The sequence below is a fragment of the Equus caballus genome, chromosome 2 (assembly GCF_041296265.1).
Source record: "Equus caballus isolate H_3958 breed thoroughbred chromosome 2, TB-T2T, whole genome shotgun sequence".
Taxonomy (NCBI): Eukaryota; Metazoa; Chordata; class Mammalia; order Perissodactyla; family Equidae; genus Equus; species Equus caballus.
Window position 1 is genome coordinate 64,615,926 of NC_091685.1, and position 14,471 is coordinate 64,630,396.

Sequence of the window (14,471 nt, forward strand, 5' to 3'; positions counted from 1 at the left end):
CCCAAGACCTGTGATAAATTTACCTAAATTTAAAGATATTTGTTCTAATTAAAATAGGCAAAGGAAAAGGGCTACATTTCATACTTAAGGTGAGTGGCGTCAAGATGAAATTAAAACAAGCACTTAGCAGCACACAAGTCACCAAGAACATGTGACACTGGCCTTGTTCCCAGTCCACCCCAGTAATCTCTGCTTCCCACTTTCCCAGGCATGCGCCAAGGCAATGACTACGGCTCTCAGTACCGCTCAGCCATCTACCCAACCTCTGCGGACCACATGGAGGCGGCCCTGAGGTCCAAAGAGGACTACCAGAAGGTAGGTCTCCTCCCGCTCCTGGGTCCCCACTGTCGGCCCCTGCCGCGTCGGGCCCTACCTGTAAAGAGAGAGTCTGGTTCTTTTCACCTGGCACTGTGTTCCATTTGCACATTTTTTTGAAATTTCTGTTAGCCTCTTGGAATAGAGCCACTCTGCTCCATAAATGTGCAAACCGAGATTTTAAAAGTAGGTCTTACATATTTCTGTTTAAAATCAACTCAACCAGAAGAATATGTAACTTAACATATAGTCTTTCTTTGTCTCTCTTTGTCTCTCTCTGAACCCCTCTCTTTTTCTTTCTTCTCTCTGTGTGAGTCTGCCCTGGTTGCCATAACAAAGTACCACAGACTGGGTGGCTTAACCAACAGAAATTTATTGTCTCACATTCTGGAGGCTGGAAGGCCAAGATCAAGGTGTCTGCAGGGTTGGTTCCTTCAGAGGCTGTGAGGAACCTGTCTGCTCCAGGCCTGTCTCCTTGGCTTGTCGATGGCCATCTTCTCCCTGTGTCTCTTCACGCCACCTTCCCTCTATGGATGTCTAGTTCTGTGTCCAAATTTCCCCTTTTATGACAACTGTAGTCATAGTGGATTGGTGCCCAACCTAATGACACATTTTAACCTAATTACCTCTGTAAAGACCCTATCTCCAAATGAGTTCACATCTGAGGTACTGGGGCCTGGGACTCCAACTTCTCTTTTTTGAGGCACACAATTCAACCCATGATGCTTTCTGTCTTGCTAGTAACGGTAGATTGAATTACAATAAAAATACTTCTTAGAAATATAGACATTATATCATGAAAGAATTATTTTCACTGTTAACTTGTATTATATTTTAAAAATAGCCTCCAATAGAGATTTAGTTCTTTTCAAAATGAATTGCTTTAATTTTTAGAACTTCATGATAATGTCTAAATTTTACTTATCATTATATTTTCTGATTTGAATTCACATTTAACAATAGAGCCAGTAGCTACTGGCTCATCTATTCTAGAATTATGGAAAAAGTCTGATATGCAGCAGTTCCCAGGGATGCATGGGTTCTCCACCTATCCCCCAAGGTGGCAGAGGTGGCAGTGAGGAGGAGGCAGGGACAAGAGTGTGTCTACTGATGAAAAAGTAGCAGGACATGCAACTCATGGTCAGCTCAACCCTGAAAAGCAGAGAGGGCTAAAGGAGATGCTGACAGGAGCTGCCCCATTGATTCCTCAGCATGCCCCCTCCCACCCTCCCCGGCTCTGATGTCTGCTTGGGCCATAATAATAGGAGGCCTCCAGGATGGCCCTGAGTGATCTCTGCCCACATGTAATCCCCTCTCCTTCAGTATGGGCTGGATTTAATGACTCCCTCCTAGTGAATGACAGAGGGAAGGGATGTTACAACTGAGATGAGTTTATTAAAAGATTGTGGCTTCTATCTTGGAGGCCCTGTTGCTCTCACTGTCTTTTGGATCACTTACCTGGGGAAGCCAGCTGCCATGTTGTGAGGCAGCCCTGTGAAAGGCTCGTGTGGCAAGGAAGGAAGGCCTCCGGGTCATCAGAGGTGCTGCACCAGAGATGCTCTTTCTTTTTCCTTTCTGGAGACGCACAGCCTGAGGGTCAAGTCATCTTCCTTTTAGCCACTACTGTAAAGAGCTGAGTACTGAAAGCCACAGCCCTAGGGACCCTTGGCCGAGCTCAGTTGAGTCGGAGAGCTCTTTCCATTCCTGACACAGCCATTGCCCAAGGGCCCCACCCAGAAGCCCTGGGTCAGGATTTATCCTTCTATCCCCCTTTAAGCACCAAGAACTGCCATCCCTTTCCCCTTTTTCAGATCTGCACCACAAGGGGTCAAATCATTTTCCTTTTCAGGAACCAAAGAATAAAGTGTCTCATTGTGTCGCCTCCCGGGTGAGCAGTAGGGTAACCGTGCACCTGCACATGGGGGACTGCTGTGATTTTTATCTTAGTTTGGCTCCCACAGAAAGCAGAGCCCATGACAAAGGTTTGTGTTTGAAGACTTATTGGGGCGTGTGGTGCCACGGAACAGGAGTAAGGGTCAGGGGGAGTGGAAAAGCAAAGGAGGGAGAGCCAGTATCAGTTGACCCTGCCATTGTTGATGGGTTCTTTGGTCCTTATGAAATGACCAGTCGTTCCGGGGGAAGAGGAGAAGCATATGTCCACTGAATGCCATCCCCCATGGGTTAGCTCTGCACTTCTCGGTTGCACATGTGCGGGCTCAGGATGCTGTGTCCTCAGAGGCAAGAGGCACATGGCATGGGTGTAATATGAGCGGCTGTAGGGTTGCACCTGCATAAAGCTAATCAGAGCCTGTGCAGAGCTGGGTCCCGTAGTGGGGGCTGGAGAGGAGAGAGGTGAGGCCAAGGGGATCTGAACTGGTACGTGAGAGGTGGCGGATATGATGACCTGAAAAGGGTCTTTCCCCACCCCACCCGAGCCAGGCCAGGCAGCTGACTACAGTGTCTCAAGGATGATCTACTGCAATGCAGTGACTTTCTGGCCCCTCTGTCAGAGCAGAGAAAAAAACCACAAGTGTCATTTTCAGCAAGCATCCTGCTACCATCATATAGTTATATGATGGACAGTTGCATGCATGGTTTATATAATACATTTTTATATAGTACATATATAGCTATTAATAATAATAATAGAACAGCAACAACAATACCAACTGAGTACTTACTACATGCGAATTACTAAGCACTTTATATAAATGAAGTGATTTATATATCTCTGACTATATTTATCTATATACATACAGAGATATAAACGATGGGTGTAGATATAGGTAGGTAGGTAGGTATGTCTCTGTATCTTTATGTAAAATTGTATGCATTCATGTATCTCTTGTTTCTAGTTTTGAAACTTGTATAAATTTCTGTCTAGTTGGTATAATTAATTATATACACACCAAAAAAAAAAGAAATCAGTAATTTGCAGTGCCTATGAGAGGTGATATAATTAGCTTTTACACCGTAAGGAAGTTGATCTGTGCTTTTCCATTCACCTTAAAAAGTAACGTGGTTTCCAATAGATCCCACAAAGCAAGGAGCGTCTCAGACATCGCCAGCTGCCTTAACAGGCGAGCGAAGGAGAGGAGGGAGCTGAAGAGCTGACTCCGGAATTGGCTTTCCTGTGTTTTCTATCTAGGATAACCTTGGACAAATTCCTGACGCAACAGAGGTCTTTAATCCAGGGAGAGCCGTGTCTTAACAATACTAGATTGGGATCTAGGATTCCATAATCTCATCACGAACATTTCGTTTATTTCTGAGAACGGGGAAATTCTGCAGATGACTCCTTCCATGCATTTTATATATATGGTTTTCCCCTTTAAGAGTTGTAATTTCTGCCTCTGTCACTCCGTTCTGGAAATCCATCTTATCTGAGTCCTGGCGGGATCCCTATGCACTAACTAGAACATTGACTTAGGTTACTGATTTAATAGTCTTCACTAGTTTGCCCCCAGTGACCCCCTAGTAACCAGCTTCTTCAGCAACTTCTTCATAGGCGAAGTTTAGAGTGACAGTATTGCTTACCACGGAGCAGTCATTTGAACATAAAATTAGCTGATTTTATCACAGGGACCAATTGTTGAGCTAATTAGTTGTGCCGGCAGTTCTGCTGATGAGCCAGAAACCCAGAGTGATTTTCCATGTAAACTGTGGTTTTCTGCAAAGTTGGCTGGGTTGTAGACACCAGGCTCACCAACAACCCAAGGAAGGGGAAAAACGGCTGAGGAAGGTCACTAATTTCTGTTCAGATTAGCGGAGACTGGAGAACCTTACAGCAGAGGATCAGAGTGAAGCTTAAACCTCATGCTGGGTCTGTTGACTTTGAAAGGGCTGGATTCTGCTCAAATTTTGACAGCTGCTTCATGTCTTTAGTGAGCTGAAGACTTTGCACAAAACGTGGGGTGGTTCTTGCCTTTGGACAAAGACTTCGTAATCTTTTCTTAACTGTGTTTTCATATTTTTTCCTCAGAGTTTCATGGTGGAATGATTTGCTTATGGTATTAAATGGAAGAGATAATCTGGTGTGTTATTAATTGTTTGCGGATTATCAACTGTAGACAGTTTACCTCCCAAGTGAACTTGTCATGACAGACATTTTCTAATATTGTAAACTGAATTGTAGCTTCCGGCAGAGGTGGGGGGTGCGCACCATGATTCTTACATCCCGAAAACGCAATTCTTCCTCATTTAGGAATTAAATCTTTTGATCACTGATAGATTATTGTTCTTGAAATTTGATAATTTAATAAATTTAAAGATTGTTCTCCTGGCCACATGACCTACCTCCTTCCCAACTCCTCAAAGCTTCATGGAGAGTGAGCACAACCTTTCCTCTGGATAACCTTTATGGGTGAATGTTAAACTACCCACTATGTGTCATATGTAAAATAATGTTTTAAAATCTGTCTCCATCAGTCTCTCAGGCTGTTTGTTTCTCCATCCATCCATCCATCCATCAAATCTTCAACATAGCTATAATCCCTAAGTATTTACCCTATTTTATCTTAAATTTCAGTTATCTAGCAATCTTTCATCTGTCATCTATACCCTATACAGTGTTATTTTAAAGAAAAGCACCCAAAGTGAAAGAGAAAAAATAGTATGCAATGACTGGATTATAATGAGCACTGTTTTAGAATTGCTTCAGCTTTTTTTTCTTTTTTTTAAAGATTGGTACCTGAGCTAACAATTGTTGCCAATCTTCTATTTTTTTTTTCTGCTTTTTCTCCCCAAATCCCCCCAGTACATAGTTGTATATTTTAGTTGTGGGTGCTTCTAGTTGTGAGATGTGGGACGCCACCTCAACGTGGTCTGATAAGTGGTGCCATGTCCACGCCTAGGATCCGAACCAGCGAAACTCTGGGCCACTGAAGCAGTGTGTGCAAACTTAACCACTCAGCCACTGGTCCAGCCCCTGCTTCAGCTTTGTTTAATTTTCTTCCTCAAATTTTGAAATCATTTTAGAATTTTGTTCAGCTTTGATTATTTAATTTTCTTTCCAAAGCATTTAGATTGCAGCCAGATATTCAATGACTCCCCATGCTCTCTAGTTAAGCCCTGGCAAGTTGTGGTATGACTGTGTGTGTGTGTGTGTGTCTGTGTGTGTGTTTGAGAGAAAGAAAGAGAATAGCTTTCATTTCCAAATAACCTACCTACCTGTGCTACCAACTAAGTTTTTGCTTCTTTTATCCAGCATAGTTTAAATGCCATCTCTACCCTAATGATGCTCAAAATTTCTGGTCCAGAACTTCCCTCTGGCCTCCAGATCCCCAGATTCCACTGCCTACTTATTTCTACTTCCTTGTCAACATAATATTTCCTAAACTGGGGGCTTGATTCCCACTCCTCCCCACTCCCAAACAATCCTCACAGCTCTTTCTCCCACCCCCTCCACTGACAGCCTTCCCAGCCATTGCTTTTTAACATGCTTAAGCAAGATTCCTAGGAGCCATCACCGATTCACTCCTCACATCCAATTAATCAGATTTACCGAGATTCTATCTCTTAAAGATATCTCCAATGTGCCTGCTTCTCTTTCATTTTCATGTTCACCGTCATAGCTCTGGCCACCATTATCTGGTCCTGGACCACTGGGCTGTTGACCTCTCTTCTACCACATACTCACCCAGGGCAGCTGGAGCGTCTTCCTCAATCTAATTCCAGTCATTTCCTTTTCCTGTGTCAGACTCATCCATGGCTTCCCACTACATTTAGAATGAAATCCAAGCTCCTCGGCATGGCCTACAAGGTCCCACACAATCATTTTGCTGTCTTCCCATAAGACACACATAACTTCTAGTCAGAGTGCCTAATTGTCATGTAAGATATATGATAAGAATAGCAAAGATAAATATATCTAAGAATTAACATGTAATTCTTGCTCAGAGCTCAGATCCTTTGACTAAAGCTCAAGAACTTCTGGAGATCTGGGGACTGAGGATGAAAACCAAAGTCATGCGGAGAAAACTTTACGGCTGCGCAGTGAACATCGTGAAGAATGGTTTCATATTTCTTTGTATTTTAAAGTTAATTCCTGTTTGGACTCACTGTTGCTCCATAGGCTCCAAATTCAGAGGTTCGAGGAACTGCGGCTTTGTTTAGTACGTGTTGTGCACCAGGAGCAATTAAGCGCTGCATTAACCGTAGTGTTCCTGACCCCAGAGTCTGTCTTGCCAAGTCTCCTGACACAAGAAATTGCTAAATGTCACAATCATAAAACAGTACTTGGTAAGATTGAGTCAGTGGTTGCTATATGAACCCATCTTTCTTGTGCTTGCCAAATCTCTGACTTTTTGTCGCTTAGTTAGCGATGGCTACTGTAACAGAGTACCACGAACTTGGTGGCATAAAACAACACCAATTCATTCTCTCACAGTTCTGGAGGCCAGAGGTCCAAAAGCAGTTCCCCTGGGCTAAAATCCAGGTTTCATCCGGGCTGTGCTCCCTCCAGAGGCTCCAGGGGAGACCCCCTTTCTTGCCTCTTCCAGCTTCTAGTGGCTGCCAACATTCCTTGGCTTGTGGCCACATCACTCCAATCTCTGCCTTGGTGGTCATGTTGCCTCCTCCTCTTCTGTGTGTCTAATCTCTCTCTGCCTCCCTCTTATAAGGACACATGTGTTTGCATTTAGGGACCAGCAAATAATCCAAGATAATCTCCCCATCTCAAGATCCTTAATCACATCTGCAGAGTCTTTGCCACATAAAGTGATGTTCACATGTTCCGAGGTTTAGGACCTGGACATCTTGGGGACACCATTATTCAGCCTTCTGCAGTCTCCAGGCCTGGTTTCCAGCCGACCACTATCACACATCCAGCCTCAAATGGGGCACTGAAACTGGGAGCTCTTCTTTCCTGGGTTGTTCAGGAGAGGCAGGCCATGCTCACCAAGTGGGTGCCCATCTGGCTTCCTCTGGGTCCCAGGGCCACACACAGAACATGCTCAATTCCCCAGAGAGGATGGGACTTGATCTCCTCCCCCTTGGGGTCCTTTGAAGGGAGGTAGAGATTTTGTGTACGCTTATCCCCTTTCAAACATCTCTACCTTCAAAAAAGACCCAACTTCACCCCCATACTACTTACCAAAATAAAGCAGCATACCCAAAATAACAACAGAAAAAAAAAAACCCTAAGAGCTAGATTTGGGGGAATATAGGGGAAGAAAATTATGTGTGTGTGTAAGCAATCAAAATAACATTTGAATGGTTGGCAAGAATGTTCTAGTACTCTCTTAGTCACTTACTATCTGTGAGTCCCTGACTTCTCTGGTCCTCATTTTTAAATTATCTAAGTGAGTGGATAGCAACATCTCCTCATAGGATTGTTATAAGAATTAAATGAGATTTTATGTATATGTAAAATACCCCTTGTTGTGGACTGAATTTTTATATATATATACACATATCACTACTAGCATCCATACATATTACTAGCATGTTGTAGTCACCCAATATACATTAATTGAAGCTGAGCCCCTTTGGTGTTCCAATCCAGAAAATAGTTTAAATTATGCCAATTCAACTGAGAGAAATTAAATACACTCAATAAATATCCACTTATGCTATAATCATCATAATATAACTGGACCTGATAATTTCCTGCCAGGAGGTCCAGATCCTCTGTGTTTTCTTGTAAGCATCTATAGGCTGAAAATTTGAAAGTGTCCTTCCTTCCTTACCTCCCCGCCAGCTTCCTCAGTAAATTAATACATTAATTACTTATCAAATATTAATTATGCACTGATTAGTTGCCAGACTCTCATTACAATTGTTTCAAACACAGCTATGTGAAGAAGGATCTCATGAAGTTTGTTGTAATAAACGGTGCTACACAGTCACAAAAACCCACGTGTCAAATGCTCTTTCCTGTGGACACTTCCTAGGAACTATCCTGACATTAAGCGAGCTCTTTGGGGACTCCGAATCATCCTTATTTCCCCCACTTGTCAGCAAATATTTGTTGACCTGAATTGAAAAGATGTAGCAGCGTAAAGAAGCCCACTGTTACCCCTTGTTATGGACGGCATATTTGTGTGCCCCCCTACATTCATGTGTTTGAAGTCCTAACCCCCAGTGTGATGGTATTTGGAGCTGGGGCCTTTAGGAGGTACTTAGGGTGAGATGAGGTCACAAGGGTGGGGCCCCCAATGATGGGATTAGTGTCCTTATAAGAAGAGATACCGGAGAGCTCTTGCTCTCTCCACATGCATGCAAAGAAGAGGTCATGTGAGCACGCTGGTGGTGCCCGTCCACACCTCATGAGAAGAATCCTCATGATGAAACCTACCCTGCCGGCACCTTGATCTGGGACTTCCCGCCCTCCAGAATTGTGAGAAGTAAATGTCTTTTATTTTAAGCCCCCAGTCTGTGGTGATTTGCTATGGCAGCCCAAGCTGAGTAAGACCCCATGGAGGGGCGAAGGACCACAGCCTTGGATAAGGACACCCAGCTGGGCCCTGCTCTGCCTTTACCAACTGTGACCTTGGACGACGAGTCTTTAGAGCTCTAGTTCCTTGTTTATAAAATGGGGAAAATAAGAACAACAAAACTTGTTATAAATCTTAAGAGTTTTCAGTGCTTCTTCCCATATTATATGAGTGACCCTCACTCCCCGACAGGTAGGTAGTTCTGGATCTGTCCTCCTACCTGCCTTAGGAAGACACTGAAGCTCCGAGGGCTCGGTTCACATTTCCTGGATGGCCCAGAGAGTGCATTCGGAGAGTTAGCGTCAGTGGCCTCTGAATCCCATATGCTTTTCTCACGTGCTCTGTGGAGCCACTTGGTAGTCTGTCCAGCATTTTACAAGTATCAGGGTTTAATGGGGTGACTCCCGAGACAAGCCTGTCTGCCTTCACCCGGCTTTTCCACAGGACCTCAAATTTCAAGCCACTGTGAAAACATGGGATCAGGAATCTTCCTTCCTATGAGGAAGGGAGAAGCTGGCAGGGTTATTTCTGCTGCTTTGTTCACTGGGAAATGGGTAGGTTGCACCCTGGAGGGTTCCCGTCTCAGTCGATTGTGTTCTCTGTGCAGTGATGTTAAAACTGGTACCCACACTAAAAGACTCTGTTTTCATCAAAACCAAAAATCATTTATTTGCATTGGTGGACCCTAAATAGACGTGGGTAAATGTCAGTTGATATTTTCTGGTCTGGGGATTAGCCAGTTCTTCTTTTTTTATTTGTGCTATTGTTTAAAGCGTAGAGTTATGATTTTTAAATGTCCATGGAAAGGCCCTGAATAATTCATTTACTTACCTTAGCCAAAGAGAAAAATCCCCCTTTGTATGCCCAGCAATAAAGATGAAATTCCTCTTCACCTCTCTTGTAGCTCTGTGGTTATCAGTACAGGTATTATTATGAACTGTAAATAAGAACTTGCGAAATAAATGTTTTTAAAATGTCCATTTCTGGAGGCATGCATCTCTGTTTCCATGTATGCAGCCGTATAGACAGCTAAATCTTTAGTCTTAATGGTTTAGTTGCATCTGGGTGATTATTTTCATCTCCACTTATTACTGTGCATTAGACTCCCTGTGTATGAGTACAGATTGCCCTTTCTTGCACTGTATTTAGAAATATCTGCATTACCCCTGGGCATTTGTTCATTAATAGGGGGTGGGGAGAGGAAAAGCTTGTAATAATGGGCTTTACATATTATTAAACTGTGCATCCACATTTGGGTACAAATGAAAAATCTGGTTTGTGTCACTGCCCTCTGGTGGTTGTAGTGTGTTGCTGCAGTGGCAGAGAAGTGAGTCCCTGGGGTAGGGTGGGTCCGCAGTGGCAGCTTCCAGGAGTAGTGCAGGCACTGAGCATTGCCGGGCCATCAGTCTTTTATTCACATCCACTACTTTTCATTCAAATGCATTGCAAGCCCCTTAGGATTCCACTTACTGGCCAGAATAATGATGGAAGAAAGCATTCTTGTGAGGACCAAGGAGACATTTTCATTTTAGCGGCAGTATGTATACAAAATAACCCTGGCCAAGGTAGGGGGACATTTGAGTGAATTCAAATTCTCCTCAGGTCACACTTCCACTTATCTTCCTAGGCTGGCATGGGAAAATGCAGGGCTCCCAAAGTGTGACATGTGTACCCCTTGTGGTACACAAGGTAACTTTAGGATGTATCCAGAGGAACCTTGTTTATTTTAATACGTATTAGGAAAAATGTGGTGAGTGTTTGAAGCCCACCATTTCCTGGACATTACTGCTTGGGTGAGGACCAGGAGTTGGCGCTGACACACACAGCTGCATTCTTTGCAGCACTGCATCACTTAGTTGATGGAGCAGACACTTCCATGGAGGTGGGTGGGTGACTTGGGGCAACAGTGGCTCTGTTACTTGCCTGTGGTATGACCTGGGACTGTTAACCCCTCTAAGCCTGGGTGTCCTGATTTGTTAAATAGGATAATAATGGCTACTTCTTAGGGTGTTAAAAGCATTATGGGATATGGTGTGTATGTCAAGTGTTTGTCGCAGAATAGGCCCTGTCATCTTCCCGCACCCCAGGACACTTCTCAGAGCCCGCCTTCCTCCATGTTGGCATCATGCTTTGCCTGCACACTCATTTTCTCTGACCCATTGTAAGAGTTCCATTGTCTTTTACCGCTTGATTGTAAGTGGCACCTTCCCTTGCTCTGCATCATTTGCAACACGCCCTGTGGCACTCTGCACAAAGCAGGCACTCTGTGAATGTTTGTTGGGAGAATTAAGTGTAAAATAATTCTAAGCAACATTTTCCCATCCTCTGACACATTCAGTGCATTTCATCTATCAGATTAGGACGGGATGTATACATTGTCCCTCCTGTCTGCCTGATTCATGTGGTCTGATAACGGAAACAGGATTAGGTTCCGCCCATTGGCTGCAAGCCGGGAGGAAAAAAGGCCTGCAGTGTCTAATGCCTGCCTGCCCCGAATATCACTCTTACCTTACCCACTAATGTATAGGTTTATCGTGTGCGCCTGCGTGTACATGCTCTACTTGCTAATTTCGCGTGTACATGCTCTACTTGCTAATTTCAGTGGAAGATAAACGGAAGGCAGTGGAAACATTTTAAATACAGTATTCGAGCTAGGCTAGGATCTATTTTAGAGACAACAAAAGAGGCTTTGTTGCTCAAGCAGGTAGATTGATAAGCCTTCCCTCCTTGGGAGTGGTAGGATCAGAGACGCTACCGGGGGAGGGAAGTGGAGCCCTTACATTTTGGTGGCAATGAGAGTGAAACAGGGTTTGTCGTTTACCTACTGAGGTAGTGTGTTTGCCTTTAAAATTGCCCTGAATTTGTCTCATCTCCTCTGGTGGTTCTAAGTTTCTCCCATTCACCTCAACAGAGCTTCCCAGTCTGTTCCTAAATGGCCACAGAATGCCTGCTTGCATTTCTGCAATGGACGCGATGTTCGTTTAAGGCTTCGAGAAATCAGAGCTTTCATGTTTGCCATGAAAGCCAGAGAGCGGCAGGCAGCGCAGTAATGGAGATGAAAGGATATGTGTGTGTGCATGTGTGTTTAGAACTTAAAGGACAGGGAAAAGAAAGAAAATAGATGTTACCGCTTTGCACTTACTTCAGAATGTGCCTCCCTCCCTCTGGTGGGACCATTTAACTCCAAATGCGTCCCCTCATCCCGCTCCGCTCCCTCCACACGCTCCCCGCCCCCACCACATTCATCTTGGCTCATGTGACATCTGTTCTGGGCACTGCGGAGCAGTCTCTCGTTGCCATGGCAGCCGGTGGAGAGAGCCCGCCCATTGGCTGCTGGCGGAGAGGAGGAAAAAAGGCCCCCAGTGTCAGGGGTCGTGTGCCTAGTGCCCGCCTGCCACTGTTTGCAGTCAGCTGCTGGCTGGGCCGCGTTGACGGAGCGTGCTGCAGTGGGCAGGGGCCCGCAGGGACGGCCGCCGCAGCTGCGTTCACCGCCGGGTGGAATGGGCCCCGAGGTCAGTGTCATTAGTTTCTCCCTCAAGTGTGAAGCGTGTGAAGGACAAAAGCAGAGCACAGAAAGAAAAGTGGGCTGTCTTTTCCTTCACCTTGAACTCCTTGGAGCTCGCTTTTCTTTTGTAGTGTTTGGATTTGAAATTCGCAGAATGACCCTTTCCACTCCCAGCCATCCCCGTACTGAGAGGGCCTGGGCCTGAGCTGAGCTGTCAGAATAAAAGCCTCTATCGGATTCCATTTACCTTGACCATTACCCTGTCATTCTAAAACGAAAAGAGGACAGCATTCCATTTCGAAATCTACACCTGAACCTGATTGTTTTAAAATCATTTTCCTCTTGTTGGAGTCACCTCTGAATTTAACTGCGTGGTTGGAGTCACTGTTCTGGCCTCATAGTGGTAGGTTACTCATGTCCTTACCTCATGAGCAAGTGAATCACTGGCCCCAATGCCTGATTTTGCACCTGGCCAGTCGCACAGGTATAGAGAAGTACAGCTGTGAAAGCCTTGCTGGCGGAACCCAGCTTTCTGTCTGGGGCTGCCTTCTCCAGGCGGGTTTTGGGTCTCCACTGATGAGTGATGGGGCTGCCTTCTCCAGGCGGGTTTTAGGTCTCCGCTGATGAGTGATGGGGCTGCCTGCGCACCAGCCACACCCAGGGTCTTCAAGCTCTAGAGCTGGAGCACCCGTTGGGATTCAGCTGTGGCTGGTGACCTTTCCCCGGGGCCAACACTGACGGCACTGGTCAGCACAGTTGAAGGTGAAGAAGGAACTTGTAGGAACATTCTCTCATCTGCTCCTCCTAGTGAGCATGTGAGGCAGTTCCTCCAGTCCCTGCTTTACGGGAAACTGAAGCCCAAAGTTTCCAAGGTCACACAACTGGTAAATGGATGAGCCCAGGCTGCACGCTCCCATTCTTTGCTTCCAAACTCTATGCATGCTTTTTCCATGCTGTCACACAGCCACAGCAGACTGCTGGACGTTACCGCCCCCACAGGTTTATACGTGGGGAAGGTGGCCTGCGATGAAGACCCTGCCCTCACATTTCCACTCATGCCTTATCATGCCTATTTTATGTTCAGTAAGAATGTGTCATTAGGGTTTAATGTGTCAAGGTCAGCAGCCAGTGGCCTGAGGGATTTGTGTTGCTCCTTGTGACTGCTTGTGGTTATCTTCTGGCTCAAAGCATCGAGTACCTACATGCTCTTTCCCACAGCACTGGGCTTCTGGCTGAAGACCAGGTGGGGATTCGTGCCAGAGCCAGTGAGACAAATAAAAAATTATTGTCTCTTCTACTTCGCTTTCTCAGACTTATTTTGGCCACTTATTTATTTGGGGATGGTTCGGGCATTATCAAAATAGAAATGTACCACAAAATCACGATGGAGAAGGTCTCTGTTACGAACGTCTGCCTCTCTGCCAACTTTGCTCGTTCCTTTTGGCCTGAATCTAGATGGTTGAGGATTTACTCCTAAATCTTTGCAAGAACTAAGCAACAGGAAAAAAGTATTACATCATTTACCGTTTTGTATGATTATATGAGAGTGATTGCTTGTGCCCTTTGGTGAAACCAGGACTGACACAAGTGTCAGGGATCCACGTACTTGTCTTTTCTGTCCGTGTGCTGATCAGAGCCAGAAAAGTTGACGAGCGTCAGCTCAGTTTGAAGATGAGGCAGAGAGTCCCCCAAAGCTTGCCCTCAAATCCAGTGTCTTAATGTAGCAGGAGCTAATAGAGCTACCAGCAAACTGAGTTCTTTCTTTTCCTCCCTCTTCAGCTGGGTACAGAATCCACTTAGAGCAAATTAAGCAAAATTAAGAGCCTTTGTGTAGACCGAGGACCTTAGCAAGCATTTAAAAGAAGGTATTTCATTGGCAACAAGAATGCTGGAATGTTTCACATTGCAACTCAAATGATGCTTTTATTACAACTTGAGTGGCAAAGTTACCATGAGTAATACTTTGCCCCAAAAGTAGGATCAAGTCTGTAAAGATATAAGGGAGTCGATTTTGGCTTAAGAAACACGCAACAACTGTTCTTGTAATTATACCTTCCATTTACCCCCAACATTCATTGTTAATCCTCCAATTATTGTTCTTGATCAGTATTTATGAGGCCATAAGAAAAAATGTAATGAGAATCAGGTTAAACCATGAGTTTTCCAGAGAGAATATTAGAGAGGTAAAAACCAGAGAAGTTCCTGGTGTCCATTTA

General features: G+C 44.8%; 1 protein-coding gene across 10 annotated transcripts in view; it reads left to right on the top strand.

Moving 5' to 3' along the window:
* MSRA (methionine sulfoxide reductase A) overlaps positions 1 to 14,471 on the top strand; it is a 384,931-nt gene that overhangs the window by 287,038 nt on the left and 83,422 nt on the right. For 9 of the 10 annotated variants that reach the window (XR_011434551.1, XR_002806408.2, XM_023636239.2 and 6 more), the window contains one exon: positions 209 to 315. The exons of the other annotated variant lie outside the window; for it this stretch is intronic. Coding sequence is in view for 7 of the 9 variants with exons in the window: in XM_023636239.2 (XP_023492007.1) it covers positions 209 to 315 (107 nt within the window). In the remaining 2 variants the exon portion in view is untranslated. The remainder of the gene's footprint in view (positions 1 to 208; positions 316 to 14,471) is intronic. 10 annotated transcript variants of the gene reach the window in all.